This window comes from Hyperolius riggenbachi, chromosome 7 (genome assembly GCF_040937935.1).
Source record: "Hyperolius riggenbachi isolate aHypRig1 chromosome 7, aHypRig1.pri, whole genome shotgun sequence".
NCBI lineage: Eukaryota > Metazoa > Chordata > Amphibia > Anura > Hyperoliidae > Hyperolius > Hyperolius riggenbachi.
The window spans coordinates 18,830,976-18,853,396 of NC_090652.1; the positions used below are offsets into that span (position 1 = coordinate 18,830,976).

A 22,421-nucleotide genomic window follows, 5' to 3' on the forward strand; every position below is an offset into this window, starting at 1 on the left:
GAACTATTACAGGAGGTTCATTAAGGGGTACTCCACGTTAGTTGCCCCCCTTACCAGTCTGACGAAAAAAGGGGCGGATACCAACCACTGGTCCCCTGAAGCCGTGGCAGCATTTTCTCTTCTGAAGAAATTATTTTGCTCAGCACCTATTTTGAGGCATGTGGACACGTCCTTTCCCTTTATCGTGGAGGTTGATGCCTCAGAAGTTGGGGTGGGGGGCGGTGCTGTCTCAACGATCAGGCTTGCAGGGCAGATTACATCCGTGCGCTTACTTTTCCCGTAGGTTCTCACCTGCAGAAAAAAATTACGATATAGGCAACCGGGAACTTCTGGCCATTAAATTGGCGTTTGAGGAATGGCGCCACTGGTTAGAGGGGGCAGAACACACGATCACAGTTTACACCGACCACAAGAACTTGGAATACATCGGAGGGGCGAAGAGGCTAAGTCCCCGTCAGGCCCGATGGTCTTTATTTTTTACAAGGTTTAGGTTTATAATCACGTACACCCCAGGCAGCACTAGTGTTAGCCGCCACGGAGACTTGGGAGGATTGGACGGAAGTTTTGGGCCCCTTTCAGCAGGATGTTCCTGAGGGAAAACCCAAAGGGGTTATGTTTATCCCTCTGCCTTTTCGTTTACAAGTCCTGCATCTCTTTCACGCCCATAAGAATGCTGGTCATCCTGGAGCTGCCAGAACGCAGGATCTGATTGCCAGGTGTGCTTGGTGGCCTTCTTTGGCAACAGATTGCAAGGAGTATGTCAGGGAGTGTGCGGTCTGTGCCAAGAGTAAACCCTCCCGGCTGGCATCTGTAGGTAAGCTGCAGCCTTTGCCCACCCCGAGTGAGCCATGGACCCACTTGTCCATGGATTTTGTGGGAGAATTGCCCAGGTCTGAAGGAATGTCGGTCATTTGGGTGGTAGTCGACCGTTTTAGCAAAATGGCCCACTTTGTGCCCCTAAAAGGACTCCCCTCGGCTCAGGAACTGGCCGAGTTGTTCATCATTCACGTCTTCCGGCTGCATGGCATTCCGGAAGACATTGTGTCGCATAGGGGAGTCCAATTTGTGTCTGGATTCTGGAGGGCATTTTGCCACCAAATGGGCATGAAATTGTCTTTTTCGTCAGGCTACCACCCACAGACTAATGGGCAGACGGAACGTATCAACCAGTCTTTAGAGCAATTCCTAAGATGTTACGTTGCGGAGGCACAGAGTGACTGGGTAAAATTTTTGCCCTTCGCGGAATTCGCACAAAATAATTTGAAGAATTTCTCATCTGGGTTCTCTCCATTCCAAATTGTGACAGGGAGGTCACCCAAATTTTCCCCTTTTCCAGTTGTCTCTTCTCCATTTCCATCACAAGAGGATTGGCAGAGGTCACTCAGGGACAATTGGGGAGTTGTTAAGAGGAACTTGCAGAAGGCGTTCCAGAGTCAGAAGGGTCAAGCAGACAAGAGACGGTCCGTGGAGTGGAAGTTTCAGCCAGGGGATTTAGTTTGGGTGTCCACACGTCACTTGACCCTGAAGCAGCCTTCTGCCAAACTGTGTCCCAGGTTTGTGGGTCCATTCCCAGTGACCAAAAGAATTAATAACGTCACTTACGCCATTGATCTTCCTGCCAGCATGCGGGGCGTAAGGTCGTTTCATGTGTCCCTACTCAAACCTGCGGTTCATGTGGGTCCTACGCCTCCTCCTCCGGTGATGGTGGAGGACCAACCTGAGTACGAGGTGGAAAAAATATTGGACTCACGCATTGTTCAGAACTCGGTACAATATCCAGTGCATTGGAATGGGTACGGCATTGAGGAGAGACGATGGGTACCGGGGACTCGTATGCATGCGGATGAGTTAAGAAGGGAATTTCACGCTTTACATCCAGAGAAGCCGGGTAGGAGTTGTCCGGAGTCCACTCCTCGGGAGGGGGGTACTGTGAGGAAGCGCGGAAAAGCCGCCATCCCTCAACGTGAGGCGGCTGTTTCCGCGTCCAGCATGGCGTCACAACGCGGAAAAACCGCCGCATGCCGCATAGGCAGGGCGGCGGAATCCGCATTGGGAACGGCGGAATCCGCATTAGGAACGGCGGAATCCGCATCGGAAGCGGCGGAATCCGCATTGGAACTGGATACATTGCAAGACAGTACTGGTGTGGCTGGGACTGATAGTCCACCTAGATTCAGAGTGACACGCGCGCGCGCACAGAGGCTGAGCTTAAATGACAGCCAGAGGGGAGTCAGCTGACCAGGCGGGTCAGCTGACATTTTCCACCACTCTCATTGGTCCAGCAATTAGGGAGGTCCTGGAAAGGTCCTTGTGTGTATATATACCACTGGCTGTTCACTTGCTCTTTGTCTGGCGTGCGATCACATACGTGGGAGCACCCAGATCCGTAGTCAGATCCGTAAGTGTGCCGGGACCAGCTGGAGCTGTAATCCTACACTTAGCTAGATTCTGTTGATAGCTAAAGTACTATTTTGATTGTGATTATCTGTTATGACCCTTTGCCTGCCTTGACTATCCTCCTGAACTCTGATCTTGCACCCCGATATTTCTGATACTCTGTTGCCGAACCCTGGCTTATCCTTAGACCCTGCTTCTGCCTCTTGATCTTGTACCTCGATATATCTGATACCCTGTTGCCGAACCCTGCCTGTACCTAGACTCCGCCTCTGCCTTCTGAAACTGTACTTTATCTGTCCGTGTGTTTACGACCTGGTTTGTCCGACCTCGAGAACCGACCTTACTGTTGGAGGCGGTTCCTCGTCCTGTTAGTGACACTTCCTCCTGAGTGTCACTTGCAGAACAGTCCTTCCTACTCTCAGCCTGACTCCTCCCGTCTAGGAGAGTCCAGGTCTTCGGAAGGAATCCATGCAGTACTCCTCTCTGCACTGAGGCCTAGTCCTTGAAGTGTTACTGTTACATCAAACACTACACTCTACTCAGGTGAACAGAGGTTAGCTGGTATATCGGATTATCGGTGATACTGCAGATCACTTATAATCTGGTATACATCTGTATTCCCAGTGATACTGCAGATCACCGGTAATCAGATCCTCTCTGTGCTTCACCGATCGTTACAGAATACTTTTCAAAATTGACATGTTAACATTCAAATCCCTACACAACCTAGGCCCCGGATACCTGAAGCATTTGTTGCAACTGCGTCACACCTCCCACAACCTCAGATCAACAGGATCCAATAACCTAACCTGCTTTTCTCCCAAAGGACCCAAAGCACATAAATTTGTCTCAGATCAGTATCTGAGACAAATTTATGTGCTTTGGGTCCTTTGGGAGAAAAGCGCTTTACAAATGTTTCCTTGTTGTTGTTTTTGTAGTGTTTTCTGCAGGAGGAGACAGAGATATATACTGTATGTGTATACAAAACTGACAAGTGGCAAGTGATGGTTTTAAGCAAAACAAATGACCTACCAGTACTTCTCAGACCCTCAGAATCGTATTGATCGGTCACTTCTCACTTTCTCTGTATAACACTAAGGATGTGGGGGCTGTCTATATTAGACAAAATAAAACAATTACTATTATAGTACATTATACTGTATACATAAAAGATTGTGGTATTGCCTCCGGTTCCCACAGGAATCAATGGTTTTAGTTCATTCACTGATAACATCAAGCATATTTTGTTACACAAATGTTACACTTCTACACGGTGCAGTTGTAATCACTAGTTCTGCTGACAATGACAGTGTGATGTGTGTTTGTGTGTAGGGGCCCCGTGGGTGACAAGGCCGGTGAGATTCTCCATCAGTGACACAGGAGAGGTGCAGTGTGCCCTGACTCTGTGGAGATTCTACCCCAGAGATATCACCATCACATGGGACTACATAGGAGGACAAAGCTACCTCAAGTCTGACTGCAAACCAACCGAGTCTGAGGATGGAACATATGAAGTCACCAGTGTGTGCACACTGCCCCGCCCTCTCTGCTTCCCTGTGTTTGTCATTTGGATGCATCAATCTATGACAGATTCTCAGTTAATTAGTCTGGAGGCAGAAGGTAATAATGAATGTATGCAATATAGCAGCAGGTCACCTGCGCAGGATTACATTCTAGGGATTTATAATAGAGGATCCCTAAAAAGTCTACTAATTTGAGGTTACAAACAGAAAAAAGGGGAGTCCAGTAGTGTCAGCTGGTAAGGGAGACTTGTAAGAGTAAAGGTGGTAGGCTCAGGGCCGGTTCTCTCATGAAGCAAGGTCAAACATTTGCATCAGGCGCAGAGATTTCAGGGGCAGCATTTTGTACTGTGTGTACCTTCCTGAGGAGGAATGAAGTGGCTGAGGGTGAGCAGTTTGTCACAGACTCACAGCCAGCCAGTGTGCTATTGTGTTGAGCTGCAGCATGTCATGTGAGAACATTAAATGAAGCAGAGTAAATTGTCGGGTGCTGTGCGATCATCCAAATGGGGGGTGCATCCTCACAAGTGTGCCTCAGGCAGCAAAAAGTCTACAGCTGGTCCTGTAGTTACAAGTGGGTCATCAATTGATAATGTAACCATTTAGTGGACATAGGGGGAATTAGAACTATCCTCACTCAGTCATGAAGTATTCATGGGATATTTGGGGTACAAAAAATACACTAAAAACAAGATGTCAGATCACTACTAGCCAGATGATGTTAAAGTGACATTGAAGTGTGGTGAGAAAATAGATATTCACCTATGTAGAGGGAAGGCTCTGATCCCATAGAGTCTTCCTGGTCCCTCCCCCTCCTCCTCCCCCCCCCTTTGCAGTTATTCAACCAACTGGTTGAATACTCCTTGAAGGATTCTCAGAAAGCTTCAGAAGCACTTATGTCTCCTAGTACTTTTGTGGATGGGCAGCTCCATATTAGGAGCTGGCTGTCTTCGGGACTCGGGAGCACTCAGAGACACAAGTGCTTCCGAAGCCTTCCTAGGATTTGCCAACCGACAAACTTCAGCATAAGGCAGCACTGAAAGAAGGTCATGCAGAGAGAACTCTATGAGATCCCGAGCTTTCCCTCTACATAAGTGAAAAACTATTAAGTTATTATTAAGTGCAGACTAAGAATCATATTGAGGCTTCTCTCAGTGCTCTGATGTCCCTGTCACTCTTCCATAAGGATGGCCGCGCTGTAGCCAAGCAAGTAAACCTGGCACATTTGCAATAAGCCAGAGCGGCGTACATGAGCAGTTCCGTTTGACTGCGCATGTGCAGCTGTGCTCATGTAGCTTCTGCACACCCATGCTGGTAACAGGAGAGAGAGGAGCATGGCCTGATGTGGTGGGGGGTTGCGCTGGGTAAGGGGGAACAAAAGAACATGGAGGAAACCTCAATAGAATCCCGAGTCTTCCCTCTCTTTAGGTAAATATCCCTTTTTGAACCTAAACTTCATCTCGGGTTCCCTTTAAAATGCCAGACTCCTATGTTTTTGAAGATGGGTCACAAATACTGTGAGACTTCTGTTGCTGTCTGAATCTCTGCTAGGGAGCGTTTTCCTCACTTCCTCACTCAGAGATAGAGTGGAACTTTCAGCTTTTCAACAATTTGAATCATAGTGATACCATTTATTTTTTAAAAGGAATACTGTAGGGGGGGTCGGGGGAAAATGAGTTGAACTTACCCGGTGCTTCTAATGGTCCCCCGCAGACGTCCTGTGCCCGCGCAGCTACTCACCGATGCTCCGGCCCCGCCTCCGGTCCACTTCTGGAATTTCAGACTTTAAAGTCTGAAAACCACTGCGCTTGCGTTGCCGTGTCCTCGCTCCCGCTGACGTCACCAGGAGTGTAGTGCGCAGGCCCAGTATGGTATGCCCCTGCGCAGTATGCTCTTGGTGACAACATCGGGAGGGAGGACACAGCAACGCAGGCGCAGTGGTTTTCAGACTTTAAAGTCTGAAATTCCAGAAGTGAACCAGAGGCGGGGCCGGAGCATCGGTGAGTGGCTGCGCGGGCACAGGACGTCTGCGGGGGACCATTAGAAGCCCCGGGTAACTTCAACTCATTTCCCCCGACCCCCTACAGGCGTGTCCCTTTAAAGATTCTTTATGTTTTGTAAGAGAATAAATAAACATACAATCATTCAATAACATTTTGAATACTAGAAACTTAAAATACCCCAATGATATATTCAAATGAAACGGGATCTGAGAAACAAAATGCAACTGTTACATGTGTCTACCCTTGCGTGTATGTCCGCCTCAATCTTCAGCAAGTTGAGGGACCCAGGGCCCAATGAGAACTTACCCCCAGGCCTTATACAGTAAAAATCAACAGAGCTGGAGTCAAAGGAAATCCGCACAACTCTAAATATAGGGATTCTTTAACATAAAGACCAGAAAAAACAGAGCCAGAAAAGGAAAGAATACAAGAGAGAAAGGAAAAGGAGAAATATAAAAGGGCAGAGACACTCGTACTCAGAGACCAGAAAGTTCAGTCCGCCCCTTGAAGCATATTCCAAGCTTGGGTGTGAGTCATAACCTTTTTTTATTGGGGTGGGGGTGGGGGGTGAGGGAAGGGAGGGTTATAAATGTCATCACATAATCAACCACTCAGGTAGGATACAATCAGAGTTTTGTAGTCATTGGATTCAAGAAATCCAAGCCATGGTAGCCATGTACGTGAACATTGCTCCTCTCTTGTATGTCTGGAAGCCATGAGGGATTCCATCGTATGAATAAATTTAAGCTCATGTACCCGTTCCAGAATCATTGGAGCCTGGGTAGACTTCCAGTGTCTTGCTATTTGGATGTCTGCAGCCTGGATAAGATGTTTCATGAGAGAACGCTTAAACTTTTTAATAGGTTTTTTCAGTATTATGCAGAAGGTAGAAAGATGGACACTTGGTAGATATTGTAAGTCTTCCCTTTTCAGATAAAAATGTAACAATCATAAATTAGTTAATGACATACAATCAAAAACCAAAACCGGAGTATCTGCTTGTGCTTGTAATAACTTTAATCTTAGCCTGCAAAATATGTAATACAAAACAAGGTTCACACCATATTAAAATCCCTAAAACCAATCTGGACCATGTGAGCTTGTATCATCTTTCACCCACTGTCCCCATGATGGTATAGTACCGAATTGATCACCCAGCCGCAGCCTATTCAAATCAACCGGTTACCCAATCATATTTGGACATCTGTGGGCCCTCCACCCGGCGCACACCATGAGGCCTCCTCACTCACACACAGTTTGACAGTGCACTGTCACTCAGAAGCTTCATACTGGGATCACTGGACTAGTTCTTTATTCTTCCTCCCCTTGTTTGATATTAAGATATACTGGTGATCTATAATGGGGGTATAGCCATGCCTAATGCCTCCATTCTCCACAGTATTCCCTTATTGCGTTTCAATGCACTGGCCCATGAAGATCATAGTTCCCAATAGGTTATAGTTCCTCAGACTTCCATCTATCTTATAAGCTTCAAAGCTGTACAAACAGTGTGTGTCTGCAGATGCTGTTATTACTCACGACCTTGCTGCCATCAGATCAATCCTTTTGAGGGAGCTTTACGCTCAGGGCTCGTACAAGTCCTCTGGCCCGACGCTGTATACGTGTCACCTCACTTGCGCTAATCCAGCTGGCTGCTCCGGTCTCCCTTGCAGCATAACTTGCGTCTGTGTCTGTACTATGTCCCCCCAGGCCCCCCCTGCACTCTGCTGTCCCCCATAAATCAAACCGCCATGCTAGAGACATGCAGTGTGTCGCTAGCAGGCTGTTTACATGAAGGATGTCACTCTCTGATACTCCCCCGCCTCCTCTCTAGCGCCGCTCCCTGCCTGCTTACGGAGGCGGGGAGGGAAGGCACGCGGGCGGCGAGCGGCGCTAGAGAGGAGGTGGGGGAGCGGCGGAGAGTGACATCCTGGATGTAAACAGCCTGCTAGCAACATGCTGCATGTCGCTAGCACGGTGGTTGGATTTATGGGGGACAGCAGAGCGCGGGGGGGGGGGGGGGCCTGTGGGGTCACAGTATAGTAACAGAGGCTGGTGTTAGTATGCACAACCAGCCTCTGTGTCCTAATAGCATTATTAAAACCTACCTTGGGTTCTCTTTAAAGGCTTGCACTAACATGAAATTAGTCAAAAGGTATTGTCTGAATCATTATGTTTTGGTTTGATGTCAGCAGAAAGGTGCCCATAGATTTATCGATCTTTCCCATCTACTCCCGGCAAATTTGATTACTGAATCTGACTGAATCAGCTAGAAATCAATGCCCCAACATGCACGTAACAGAAGGGAGATGTCACTTGTTTGTGGGTTGAGAGTGCTGGTAGGTTGATGGGACATAGCATTCCTCTGCATGGAGCAATGCAACGCTGTGGTTTGATAGATTTTTAATAGATTTCATGCCAGTGGTGAATCTAAGGAGTCTGGTCCAAGGGCCCCGGTGCAGTCGGAACCTCTGCATACCCTATTGCTACGCAACTGTTGTCATGCCAACACCTATTGAAAATCTATGTGCAGTGTGTGGAAGGATCTTATCCATCTCTGATCGGATTCTGATCTGAGAGGGATTGATCTTCTCGGCCATCTAATAGTGTATGGGCACCTTAACACTGGACCATACCTCACTGATCTCTACTGTAACACTAAAAAGTTCTGATTGATCTGCAGATCTTCCGTGGAGGCCACACATTGAACAACTAGATACAAACGTCATCCTGAACCGTGAATCCAAAATAGAATGTAAAATCTCCGGCTATATCACTGAAGAGCTGACTGTGAGCTGGCACAGGAAACAAGGGAGAGGCAGAGAGGAGGAACTTGCTAATGGTGACCAGTACAGGATGCCACAGATCATCCACCAGAGACAGAAGGATAAGACAAACAGCTGTACAGCCTGCCTGCTGATCACCCCGACACTGGCAGACCAGGGGTCAGAGTTCATCTGCAGAGTGACGCACCCCAGCCTGGAGCGCCCCCTAGAGAGAAGTACAGGACCATTAAAACTAACAAGGAGCAACTAGCAAGTAAGTCCTCGACTTTTTACCAGTAGACATAACTAATTATAAGACAAAATATTATCTGCTCAATCAGTTTATATCTACTAGGTGTGCAATCTAATGGATTAAAGAGAACCAGAGACTAAGCACCCTCATGTATTTTACCATATATATCAATGGGAACATGACAGTAAACACCTACTCTGCTCCTTGTTTCATCTTTCACTGCTCAGTCTTCTTGTTATCAGCTCTGATAAGAATCCCCGACTGAGCATTCAGTCTAGCTTTGCATGGAAGTCTGAGGCATAAGAAAACAAATTTTCACATAAATGCATTAAAGTCTATGGGCATGAGAAAGTTACATTTTCGTGAGATTGTAGTTACTACTACATGCAAAATTACATTACTACTATGCAAAATTTGAGCTTATTTCTTCATAATGCTTGGATGTCTAACTCCAATCTCCAAGGCCTAAGGTCCTCACACCATTTTTGGCACAACTCAAATGGATGGGACTGAATCAGGTAAGGTGTGGTCCATCAAGTAGAACATATTTCTGCATTTCTCTGTCCATTCTAATCACCGGCATGGACATGGCCCTCGAGGTCTGGAGTTCAACACCAGTGACATAATGCCATATGTGACAGCACATGTCCCTGAAGAAAAGACATGAGGGGATGTTCCAAATAAAGGCAGATACAGCATAAGGCCTACACCCTGCTTCCTTCTAACAAACATTTTGGTTGAGGTTGAAGTTGAGATTTAAGTGTATTTGAGACAGTACATACTGCTGTATTTATACTTACCTGGGGCTTCCTCCAGCCCCATGTGGTCCATGCAGGGCTGGATTTCTGGCAAGCCCACCTAGGCCGTGGCCTAGGGCGCCATATAATTGACCCTTGTTTAGGGCGGCTGGGGGGCATTTTATTACTTTATTTAAAAGCAAACATACTTTCAAAGCGCCCGCCACCCCCCCGCGCTATCATTCATTCTGGCCGCCGGATCCACTCTCCTCCACCATTACACATACAGCCAGCACTGTAACATGACATGAGGCAGCCAGACCCAGTCCGTCCGCAGCCGCCCTCTGCAAACTCTGATGCAGGGCGGCTGGCCGCGGACGGAGCGGGTCTGACTGCCTCATGTCATGCTGGCTGCTGGTGTAATGGTGGAGGTGAGAGTAACCGGCGAGCTGAATGACTGAATGATAGGGCGGGCAGCGGGTGCTTTGAAAGTACGTTTGAACAGTGCAGGAAGGCTGGATAGCCGGGGCTGCAGTCTGCAGACACACATGGAGGAAGATCCCAGTGGGCAGAAGCAGCAAACATACAGCTGCAGGCAACTTAAGTGAGCCTGCAGTTCAACCTGGCCTGCCTGGGAGAAGAACGTCGACTTCCTGCAGAAATGAAGAGACGCAGGGCAGCTGTTTGTTCCTCTCCCCTCCCGTACAGTCAGACACATCAAAGCACGGGGGAAGGTGAGACTGCTCAGCTGAACGGAATTCAGCTCACATGGGAGAAGCAGGATTCTTGTGCAGCCTTCACTGGCTGCAGGAAGCTGGAATATCCCGATGTGTCTGTGTCTCTGATGCTGTTTCTGGCCTGCCTGCATGTGAGTACCTGTACTACTCCTGAGTCTGACACCTTCTTCCCCACCCCACAGCGTTAGGTGGCCTATTTGACCCCTTGCTCTCTATTGAGGTACCACTTCTCCCAGCAAGTCCACCCCATTTATATAGGTACTACAGCTATCAGCCTGTCCCTCCTCCTCAGAGCTCCCAGCAAGCACTCCAACCCCCCCTCCTTTGTAGAGGCACTACAGCTGCCAGCATGCTCCTCTCCTCCATGGAGGCGCCAGAGATTCACAGCATTCTCCACCCCCCTTCCATAGAGGCAACACAGATCCCAGCATGCACCTCCTCCATATACAGTAGTACTGTATTGTGATTTCCCTCAGGGCCCCAGTGCTATCTGGTGACCCTCCCTCTTGTCTCTCCCAAAGTGAAATATGGTCCCCTGGAGCTTCTGTGTATTTGCACCAAAGCACACAGACACCTGGCCAGCATGCTCCTCTGCATGTTTTTCCGTCTTGAGTATGCACATGTCCACTGGAGTATGTACACGCCATTAGGTTACAGAGATGAGGTGCCCACAAGGATGAAGCACACAGAAGAGCAAGCGAGCCGGACAGGTGAGTGTGATCCACTGAAAATGTTCTGCAAGGGCTTCGGGGGCCCAGCAGCCGTCTTTGAGGCCCTAGGGGGACAATCCAATACTATATGGGAGCTGTGGTGCCTCTATAGAAGAGTAGGTGCATGCTGGGAGCTGTGGTGCCTCTATGAAGGGAAGGAGCATGCTTGGAGCTGTGGTACTTCTATTAAGCGGGTGTAGGGCTTGCTGGCAGCTGTGGTGCTTCTATAGAGGAGGAAGGGGTAGTCCAGGGGCTTCCTGTATCTTCCTATACCTCAACCTTTCCAGTGGTGAGTAGGTTTCTTCAGTATGCAACTGTGGGCGAGTGTATCTGTACTGGGGATGGCTGCACAAGTAAGGTCCGCACATGCCCAGTAATGTGCACAAAAAGTAAAGTAAAAAAAGCCTTGCACAAGTGCCTTAGTTCTATTGGGAATGCACAGACCTTACTTGTGCATGATCTGTATGGACACGCTCGCCCATGCCTGCAGAATTAAGAAACCTATTCAAGCAGAGAGTGACCCATTGCTGGAACAGTGGGGTGTATGACGTCTCCTTTAGTAGTTTCAGGTACTGTTAGTTTCAGGTACTGTTCTTTTTTATGCTTGGGAGGGGGGGGGCGGTGGTGGAATTTGTTGTGTACTGATATATATTGGGGGGGGCGGCTGGTGACAGACGGCCTAGGGCGGTAGAAAGTACAAATCCGGCCCTGGGTCCATGGACTCCATCGCTATCCTCCCCAGCCACTCCGTTGTTTAGTGGTAGCCTCTGTTAATTTCTTCTGTCGAGGCCAGTCTAGAGCAAGTATAAATACAGAAGTATGAACAGTCTCAGGTTCACTTAACTCAAACTGGATGTTTTTATGCATCCAGTTTGAGTCACTTAAAAACAATCTGAATGCTTTTATACATCCTTTCAATCAGCTGCTCGTTCACAGCGGGACTTAATCGTTGGTAATTGTCAAACGGGAACATTTGTTCCCTGGGGCAATTTAAAATACCTGGAAATGAAAGAACATGACTCCAATTAAGAACCATGTCCTTTTATAAAAACAAGAGTAAAAGTTAAACTTAAAGGAATTCTATCAAACTTTAACTATTTCTGTAAGCAGTATAAATCAATGTGCCAATGACAGTAAGTATGAGCACAGCATATAATTTTGCTGTGCAGCTTGTCATAGTCTTTAACTACTGTCGGCATCCCCTGAGAAAACTGACGGCGACGGGGAATTGGCTTTATTTTATTCTGATTCTCCCCACACAGAATAGCAAGTTATGCAGCATGTGAGCCGAGCCATAATGTTACTGTGAGGAGTCTCTCTCACTCTGTGCTGAGCTGCCATTGTGTGATTACTTGTTGCTACACAATGGTAAACAAATGAGCTGGAGGAGGTCGCGTCATTGCTCTGTAGACGAGCCGTAGAGGAAGATTTATACTATAATAAATCTTCCTCTACGGCTCCTCGTCTAAACCCTTGTAGACACCACTCCCCCTCAATCAAAATAAAAGTCTTGTAATTACTGAAAATAATTAGGCCCCAAAATGTCTAATTTGTTGCAAGCCCCCCCCCCCCAAAGATTTAACTGGTAAAAATTGCTTCCGTCCTTAACCCCATGGGCTGAAGTGGTTGAAGAAAAACTAACTGATAACAGAGTAACCAAGCAGCTCGGGGTGACCCAAACCACTAGGAATGTGTAGGGGCTAAAATATACCAAAAAGCCCTCCCACTAAAAAGCAATGCTTGGTGTGATTTGTCTTCTTAAAACGGAAGGAACCTTGCAATAATTCAGCTTTATTTGTTGTTTCCCACAATGCACCAATACTGAATATGTAAATGATCTCTTTATGCCCTTGTAAGCCAGGCTAGCATCCAAAACTGCTGGTGTATAGCAAGCCTATAGCTCTAAAGGAACGCTTAAGACTGAAAAAAAAATTAGTTTTACTCACCTGGGGCTTCTACCAGCCCCCTGCAGCCATCCTGTGCCTACGCACTCTCGCTTGGATCCTCCTGTCCCCCGCCGGTAGCTACTTTCGATTTTGGCGACAGGCCTGCCATGCGTCTGCTTTTTCGTGTTCCTGTCCACAATAGCGCCCTCTATGCTGCTATTGCGGACAGGAACATGAAGAAGCAGACTCATGGCCAGGCCTGTTGGGCCTGTTGCTGAAAAACGGAAGTGGCTGCCAGCGGGGGACAGGAGGATCCAAGCGAGACTGCGAGGGCACAGGATGGCTGCAGGGGGCTGGCAGAAGCCCCAGGTGAGTAAAACTCATTTTTTTCCTCAGACTTATGTGTCCCTTTAAATTTTACACATCCACATCAACCCTACATGTAGACATTCCTGTTTCGGAACATAAAAGCAATTATGCACTCACTCATATACAGTACATCAGGAAAAGCTGTACATTTTAAAATACCTATACATAAAAATGCACATACAAAAATACACCACATTTTTGTAAATATTTTATTATATCTTTTCATGAGATAGAACTAAAAAATATGACATTTTGATATTATGTAAAGTAGTAGTGTTCAGCTTGTAACTTTGCTGTCCCCTCAAAAGAACTCAGCACACAGCCATTACGGTCTAAGCTGTGGTAACAAAATGAGTACCCCCCCAAGTGAAGTGAAGGATGTCAAAATTGTGCCCATGGTGTAAATATTTTGTGTGCCCACCATTGATTTCCAGCAGTGCCTTTAACTCTCTTTGGCATGGAGTTCACTGGAGCTTCACAAGTTGCCAATGGAATCAAACCACATAATCTAATTATCTTGGCCTCATCAGACCACAGCACACAGTTCCAGTAATCCAAGTCTTTAAACTGCTTGTCTTTGGAAAACTGTTTGAGGGCTTTCTTGTGCATAATTTTTAGAGGAAGCTTTCCTCACCATATGGTCTGACCAGTTTCAGGCTGACCCCCACCCCTTCAACCTCTGCACCAATAGTGCCAGCCCTCATACATCTATTTGCAATAAACAACCTCTGGATATGATGCGGTGCACTCAACTTCTTTGATCGACCGTGGCGAGGCCTGTTCTGAGGAGAACCTTTTCTGTTAAACTGTTGAATGGTCTTGGGAATGGTGATGCTGCCCAGTTTCAGGGTGTTGGCAATATTCTAATAGCCTAAGCAATCTTTATATAGAGCAAAACAGAAGTCTGACTTCTTAAAACAAAAGGTATTTGTGATTATTCAGGTTGGAGCATATGATGTATTCCAGAATGCATCACTGCTGAAAATACATGTAATAAGGCAGTGTTTCTCCAAAGAATACACATAATGTCGCAGCGTTACCCCCTAAAATACACATAATGTGGCAGTGTTTCACGAGAAAATATACATAATGTGGTAGAGTTTCACCAGAAAATATACATACTATGGCAGTGTTTCATGAGAAAATATACATAATGTGGTAGTTTCACCAGAAAATATACATAATATGGCAGCGTTTTACCTGAAAATACACATAATGCAACAGCGTTTCACCAGAACATAGACATAATGGTGCAGCGATTCCTCAGAAAAGAGAGATCAGTAGGACTGCCAGGAAATTGGTATTGTTTAAAAAGAAATAAATAAGACAGCCTCCATATACTTCTCACTTCAGGTGTCCTTTAATGGCTGTATGTTGGGTTATTTTGATGGGACAGCAAATTTACACTGTTATACAAGCTGGACACTGACTATTTTATATTTTAGCAAAGTGTCAAGTCTTCAGTGTTATCCCATGAAAAGATATAATTAAATATGTACAAAAATGTGAAAGGTGTACACACTTTTTTGAGATACTGTACATCCAGTGAGGGAAGAAGTATTTGATTCCCCTGCTGATTTTGCTTTGTCTCCTCTCTGACTAAGAAGTAACCAGTCCATAATTGTAATTGGGGGGGGGGGGGGGAAGTTTGCCCACATCTCAGTAGGGATTTAGGTTTTTCTAATCTTGGCAGATCCTTTCCAAGTCACTATGTTTCGAGACTGATGTATGTCAACTCTTCAGCTCCCTTCACAGCCTTTCTTTTGGATTAAGGTCTGAAGAGTGGCCTGGCCCCATTCAGTACCTTCATGTGCTTCTTCTTGAGCCACTCTTTTTTGCTGTTTTGGCTGTGTGTTTTTGTCATGCTGGAATACCCATCTACGACTCATTTTCAATGCCTTGGCTGAGGGAAGGAGGTGCTGACCTAAGATTTGATGGTACTGGGCCCCATCTATTGTCCCTTTGATGCGGTGGAGGAGTCTTGTCCCCTAAGCAGAAAAACAACCCCAAAACATATGGGGCTTGATTCACAAAGCCGTGCTAACTCATAGCACGGTTGTGCTAGCGTTTTGTGCGCGTTATAACTTGTCTCGTTTTTTGCGTGAAAAACGCACGCATTAGCACATGAAAATTTGCGTTAGTGCACAAAAAATGCAATTGCGAACAAAAACGTTACGCACGTTATAATGCACGCAAAATGCTAGCTATGAGTTAGCACGGTTTGTGAATCAAGCCCTTTGTGTCCACCTCCATGTTTGATTATGGGGATTGTGTTCTTGGCTCTTGGGGTTAGAGGCAGCATTCCTCCTCTTCCAAACATGGCGAGTTGAGTTGATGCCAAAGAGGTAAATTTTATTCTCATCTGACACAACACTTTCACCCAGTTCTCCTCTGGATAATTCAGATGTGCATTGGCTAACTGCAGATAGGCTTGTATATGTACTGTCTTGAGCAAGAGGACTTTGCGGGCTCTGCAAAATTTGAATCCTTCATTGTATAGTATGTTAATAATTGTTTTCTTGGTGACTATGGTCCCAGCTTCCCTGAGATCATTGCCAAGTCTTCCCCATGTAGTTCTGGGCTGCTTCATCACCGTTTTCATGATGATTGCACTCCACGAGGTGAGATTGTGCATTGAGACCCAGACCAAGGGAGTTTGACAGTTATTTTTGTATAATTTCATTTAACTTGTATAACTTGTATCTTCTATTTGCAAATTATTGTGCCAGCTGTTGTCACTTTCTCACCAAGGTCCTTGGACAGCTTTTTGGTCTTGGCCATGGTGGCTAGTTTGGAATCTGATTCATTGCTTCTGTGGACAGGTGTCTTTTATACAGGTCCTGTAACAAACTGGGATTAGGAGCTCTCCTTTACAGAGGGTGCTCCTAATCTCAACTCATCATTATCTGCATACACCCGAGAGCCAGAAATCTTGCTGGTTGAAAGGGTATAAGATAGTTATTTAACACATTACAATGCACATCAAGCGCTGACTTTTGGGCATGGGGGTTTTGATGGTTCTTTTGTTGTTATTCTGTCTCTCACAGCTAATACACTCACCATTGCAATTATAGATGGTCATTTCTCGGTCAACAGAGAAAAATCAGAAGGGGATTAAATATTAATTTACCTCTCTCTCTCTCTCTCTCTCTCTCTCTCCCTCTCTCTCTCTCTCCCCTCTCTCTCTGTCTCTCTCTCTCTCTCTCTCTCTCTCTCTCTCTCTCTCTCCCTCTCTCTCTCTCTCTCTCTCTCTCTCTCTCTCTCTCTCTCTCCCCTCTCTCTCTCTCTCTCTCTCTCTCCCCTCTCTCTCTGTCTCTCTCTCTCTCTCTCTCTCTCTCTCTCTCTCTCTCTCCCTCTCTCTCTCTCTCTCCCTCTCTCTCTCTCTCTCTCTCTCTCTCCCCTCTCTCTCTGTCTCTCTCTCTCTCTCTCTCCCTCTCTCTCTCCCCTCTCTCTCTCTCTCTCTCTCTCTCTCTCTCTCTCTCTCTCTCTCTCTCTCTCTATATATATATATATATATATATACATTCAAATGACAATCTTCTTCTTAATATGACACGCCACCACACCACTCTCGTGGCTAGTGGCCACTCACCAGATGCCTACACCATTATAAATGTGCATGCGGATTACCTTATGCCCCATAAGGGCTCAATTAAGCTTGAGGGAGAGGTGCTGAAATCAAGTGCTTCCTTCCAGATGATAACACCATATAGGGAATACAAAGGGGACTCACAATACTATATTAATGTTTATTTAAAAGTTTAAGAATGCCAAGAAAAGGATAAAACTCACTCTCTAAAACAGTATGTCTTTCACAGGCAGACAAACAAGCATTTGTGGGCAGGTGCAGATATCGACGCAATAAGACCAGGCGATGGTCATTCCACGCATCCACCACTGCCGCCACTCCGTCCCGCTTGCTTATCAGCAACAGAAAACCCTATCAGTTTCATCCTCATGACTTCCTCTGGGGTCGATGGTCAAAACACTCTTGCACCAGTTATATCAGCTGAACCAAATCCTCCCGCCCAAATCCTCTCACCGTGCTCGTTCATTTATAAATGATATTTATTACATACTATTTCAGCTGATATTGCCAGCATATTTGAATACTCATGACTGATTTGCAACAGATGATGCATCTGTAGAAGAACGCTAGTTTAACAGAGATATTGATAAATATATTTGTTTTTATGTAAGGGCATCTTTTGAATATACAAGGGTTTGAGGAAATTGTAAAATTGTATAAACTTTTCTATAAGCAGTAATATACTATCTTGAGTCTCCTTTGTGTCCCTATATGGTGTTGTCATCTCATCTGGAAGGGAAGACTTGATTCCAGCACCTCTCCCTCGAACCCAATTTAGAACCAACAGGCATAGTTTAATCCATACATGCATATGACCATTTATTATGGCCAAGCCATCTGCTGAGTGATCACTAGTGGGGTGTGGTGGTGGTGGTGGTGGTGGTGTGGTGGTGGTGGTGGTGGTGGTGGTGGTGGTGGTGTTGGATCAAACCTTAAAATACAACAATAAATTCAGCCCTTTGAGGTAATACAATGTTCAACAAATAAATCCAAATCAATGAAATCAGTCCAGCAATAAAATTCAGCCTTGTGTACTGTATGACCTCCCCCGACACCCCACTTCAGTGGCTCACTCATTGGATGCAAAAGACCAAAAGTTCTGTATTAGTGATGAACACAAATTTCACATAATCGTAATTTCACATCATAATTCACAATTATACATATGAAATCGTAATTCAACATTTTTGAGGAAAATTGTAGTTAATTCAGTATGTAAATGTAATCAGGAACCATAATTTCGCAATTTCAGGTAATTTTTGTTTAGTTTGGTGCCAACTTTAGCAGTTCATAGTGAAGGCCCCATACCTGTTACTGCCACCAAAATTGCCACTTATGTTAAGAAAAATAGTAGAAACATGGCAAAAAAAATGTAACTAATTTTTCTGAATTTAATTTTTTTTTCATTTTTCAAAAAAATTATTAACATAATCAGCAGTTTTGGTTAATTGGGACTTTGCTATTAAAGAGACACTAAAGCCACATTAAAAACTTGAGTTTCCCTGTTATTTAGCTTAAGGAATATGGCCAGTGCTAAAACGCTCCATTACTGCGGCAATACGAGGGTTTTATAACCCCCAAATCCTGGGGCAAAAATCCACGACTTTCAAAGTTGTGGATTTTGCTACCCGGGGAGGCAGAGCTTAGTGCTGTAGCTCTGCCTCCATTCGCGTCAATCCACCACTGATCGCCGCCTCTCCCCGCCCCTCTCAGTGAAAGAGGACTGAGAGGGGCGGGGAGAGGCGGCGATCAGCGAGGATGACGCGAGTAGAGGCAAAGCTACAGCGCTAAGCTCTGCCTCTACAAGGAAGCGCTCCCTGGTTTTTGCCCTGGGAATTTGGGGGTTATAAAACCCTTGTTCTGCCACGGGAATCCGTCGTTTTAGCACTGGCCATATTCCGCCAGCTAAATAACAGGTAAAATTGAGTTTTTAATGTGGCTTCAATCTCTCTTTAACCATTGGCACAATATTACGTAAAATCAATTGAATGTCCAAATCGTAAGGATGTATGGCCATAATTAGCACTTTACAATCATCAGTAGTCTATTTATGTGTTGAGGGGGGGTTGACAGAGCCCCTCCAGAATAATGGTCAACCAGAACTCCAGCTCTCACATTTCAAGGGATCAGAATGAATATGGTGTAGTAGGCTAAATAAAAGTGTCTCCAATTGTGTATGTAAAGTGAATTCACAAAACCTGTAAACAAACCACCTATTTGTCACCCAGGCACCTAATTTATTGTAGGTTCACAGTTTCCGAGCACATAAAAATAACTCAAAGACAGCACTTACTGTATATGTAAAAGATAACATTAAATGAATAATTTTTTAACTTTCAGCTCAATCAGATAACTTCACAAATAGTCCTGAGAGGCCTCATATGCCCTAATAAGCATCTCAGATATGGGGACCTGGAAACAGTTTGCTGTTGACAAATTTGTGCCATCATAAAGCTGGTGATATAGGGTGTTCCCTTTTATACCAATACAGACAAAGACACAGTCCCAGCCAATCCTAAGTGGTCATTTGCCCAGCAAGGTATATCACATGTACTGTATATACTCGAGTATTAGTCTAGAAATTTAGGTTCGATTCATTTCATAAAGTATAGGGATCGGCTTATACACGAGTCAAGGCAACACTGAGCACAATGTGTATTGTGTGTTCTATTAGTGACATTCCCATTTGCAGCAATGTACTCAGTGGTAAGTGATACTTTCAGAAAAAGAAATGCCAATAAAACACAGGTGTGAAAGTCCTGGCCACAACAATTAACAAGGAAAGGGGCAGGGGGGAAATACTGTTCTGCATAAAATGGAGTGAATAATTGCTGCACTTGGGGGCCTGGAGGAGGTATTGGCTGCAGTTAAGGGGCAGGAGGGGTTAAAGGCAGCAATACTGTAGGCAGTGCAATCATTAACCCCTCCTGAGCCCCAAGTGCAGCCAAGTACAGCCATTTACTTTGCTGGGTAGACTTATACTTGAATCAATAAAACATTACAGCTTAAGAGGGTTGAATACTGGAGGTCGACTTACACACGAGGTTGACTTGTATGCGAGTATATACGGTACTTTAAAGAATGTTCCATATACTGTAAGTAAAATGGTCAGTTATAAAGGAAAAGAATGTTAACTCTTCACATACTGACAATGGGCACTATACAATATTTGTAATAAAATGTATATACAGTATTACAGGTAATTGGATGAAGCATGATTATATCACTGATATCACTGATTAAAACTACATCATCCTACAATTAAAATCTCTTTATTAGACAATAATAGACAATAATAATAGAATAAAATCAACATGTGTTGGTATGGCAGATTATACGCATACATCCACTCACATTGTAAATCACAGGAGCCGCTTCAAGATCGCAGTATTCGCACGAACAGCATGCCGCTTGTCACATTGCTACCCCTAACTCCGACATTCACACCTTACAGAGGTTCTAAACCGTAAAGTGTCCCAGAGATGAATAAAAATGCAGTTTTTTACTTACCTGGGGTTCCTCCAGCCCCATAAGTATCGATGCGTCCCTCGCTATCCTCCCGCAGTCCTTCCGCAGTCTTCCTGGAATCCTCCGTGCAGCCACAATCAAACCCCGGTATGCGGCTCAGTCAGACTCGGTCTGACTGAGTGACGTCAGACGGAGCCTTCTGCGCTTGCACAGAAGGTCCGCACATGCGCAGAAGGTCTGGCGCTGATGTCACTGAGCCGCTTACCGGGGCTCACCGCAGCTGATCGGGAGATTGCAGGAGGACAGCGAGGGACACAGCCAAGCTTATGGGGCTGGAGGAAGCCCCGGGTAAGTAAAAAAAACTGCATTTTTATTCATCTCTAGGTCACTTTAAGGTGGCCACACACAATACAATAAAATTAAAAAAATGAATGGCTATGCGATAAAAACGTTGCACAAAACGTGTTAAGTGTTCAAGAAATCTGAGAGATTTTCCCATTTTTTTTACATAAGTCGATCACGAGTGGTGGATTTTTTTAATCCATTTTTATGAGACTTGATTGGTGTAAGGTAGATTGTCAATTTCTTGTTATACAGACCCAAGCAATTTTTTTAAACCTTTACATTTTTTTTTTAATAATTGGTGAAAAATTGAACATGTGTGGTACATTGGTCACATTTTTTAAATGTTACAATCCATCACAAAAAATGATTGTAATTCTTGAATTAAGGAATATAAAACAATGGTATGGTGTTTGGCCACCATTCAAGACAAAAGAAAACAATTTGTCTGGACATCCGCTAGAAAAGCATTTGGTTATTGTTACTGACATTGTGCAGGTATACAGTATTGATATTTCTTTACTATCTCTTCACAGGTCTGTACTGGTTCAAGATTAGAAAAGTGTGACTCTCCGACAGACAACAGAGGCACTGATACCGGCCTGCAGGACAATTTCTTACACGATAAAGGACTCCGGATTTGTCAAGCACCGAAACTGTGATATGTTGTTCATACACTATGCTTAGTTACTGACCCTTAGGCCTCGTTCAGACTATACACGCTGCCGTGTGCATTTTGGCAGCGCGTATAGTGTGCGACACGCAAGAACGGTAGAAGGGCATAGACAACCCTTCTACCGTTCCCATCATATGCGCTGCGTGGCATCGCGATTGCGCTGTCGCGTACTGCACGCATTTTTGGGAATCGCAGTGCAGATCCCATTCATTGTAATGAATGGGATCTGCAGCGCAGCGCATAGGAGCGCAGATGGCGTGCGATCGGACACGTTGCGTTCCAATCGCACAGACATCTGCGCTAATGATGTGAACGAGGCCTCAAACTATGAATAACTTTTTTTTTCATTTTTTAACTACTTCGCATTCCTGGGTTTTTACCCCTTGAAGTGTACCCGAGACGGTACATACTGCTGTATTTATACTTACCTGGGTAGTCCTCCAGCCCCCTGCGGTATGTGGGCACCATTGCCGTCCACCCCAGACGCTCCATTGTCCCATGGCAGCATCCGGCATTTTCTCCAGGCGGGCCACGTGTGTTCTTTTGCACATGTCCAGCCATGCACCCCCCCATCCCACTCGTGCAGTAGGGAGCATTCTGCACCTGTGCAGTAATACTGAATGTGCAGAAGAACCTGACTGAAGAATATACAGAATGGCTACCACTGGACAATGGAGCAGCCGGGGAGGATGGAGAGGGAACCTACGGAGCACATGGGGTTGGAGGAAGCCCCAGGTAAGTATAAATTCAGCAGTATGAACCGTCTCAGGTTCACTGATTCCTGATAATGTTGGCACATCATCTGTTTCCCTACAGCAATAACTTTTTATTACCGTATATTCCGCCGTATAAGACTACCGCTCGTCCAACTCACACCAAATTAAAATTAAAATAAAAAAATCATGTACTGTTGCTGTGTATGAACAGATAAGGGTGCTGTACTGTATGTGTTACCCAGTATATAACAGT

General features: G+C 45.4%; 1 protein-coding gene across 20 annotated transcripts in view; it reads left to right on the forward strand.

Annotated features, from left to right (window-relative positions):
- Positions 1-21,861, forward strand: part of LOC137524117 (uncharacterized) — a 515,954-nt gene extending 494,093 nt beyond the window's left edge. For all 20 annotated transcript variants that reach the window (XM_068243637.1, XM_068243636.1, XM_068243632.1 and 17 more), the window contains 3 exons: positions 3,730-4,017; positions 8,604-8,959; positions 21,313-21,861. In XM_068243637.1, the coding sequence (XP_068099738.1) occupies positions 3,730-4,017; positions 8,604-8,956 (641 nt within the window). In that variant the 3' untranslated portion in view covers positions 8,957-8,959; positions 21,313-21,861. The remainder of the gene's footprint in view (positions 1-3,729; positions 4,018-8,603; positions 8,960-21,312) is intronic.
- Positions 21,862-22,421: the final 560 nt, after the last annotated feature.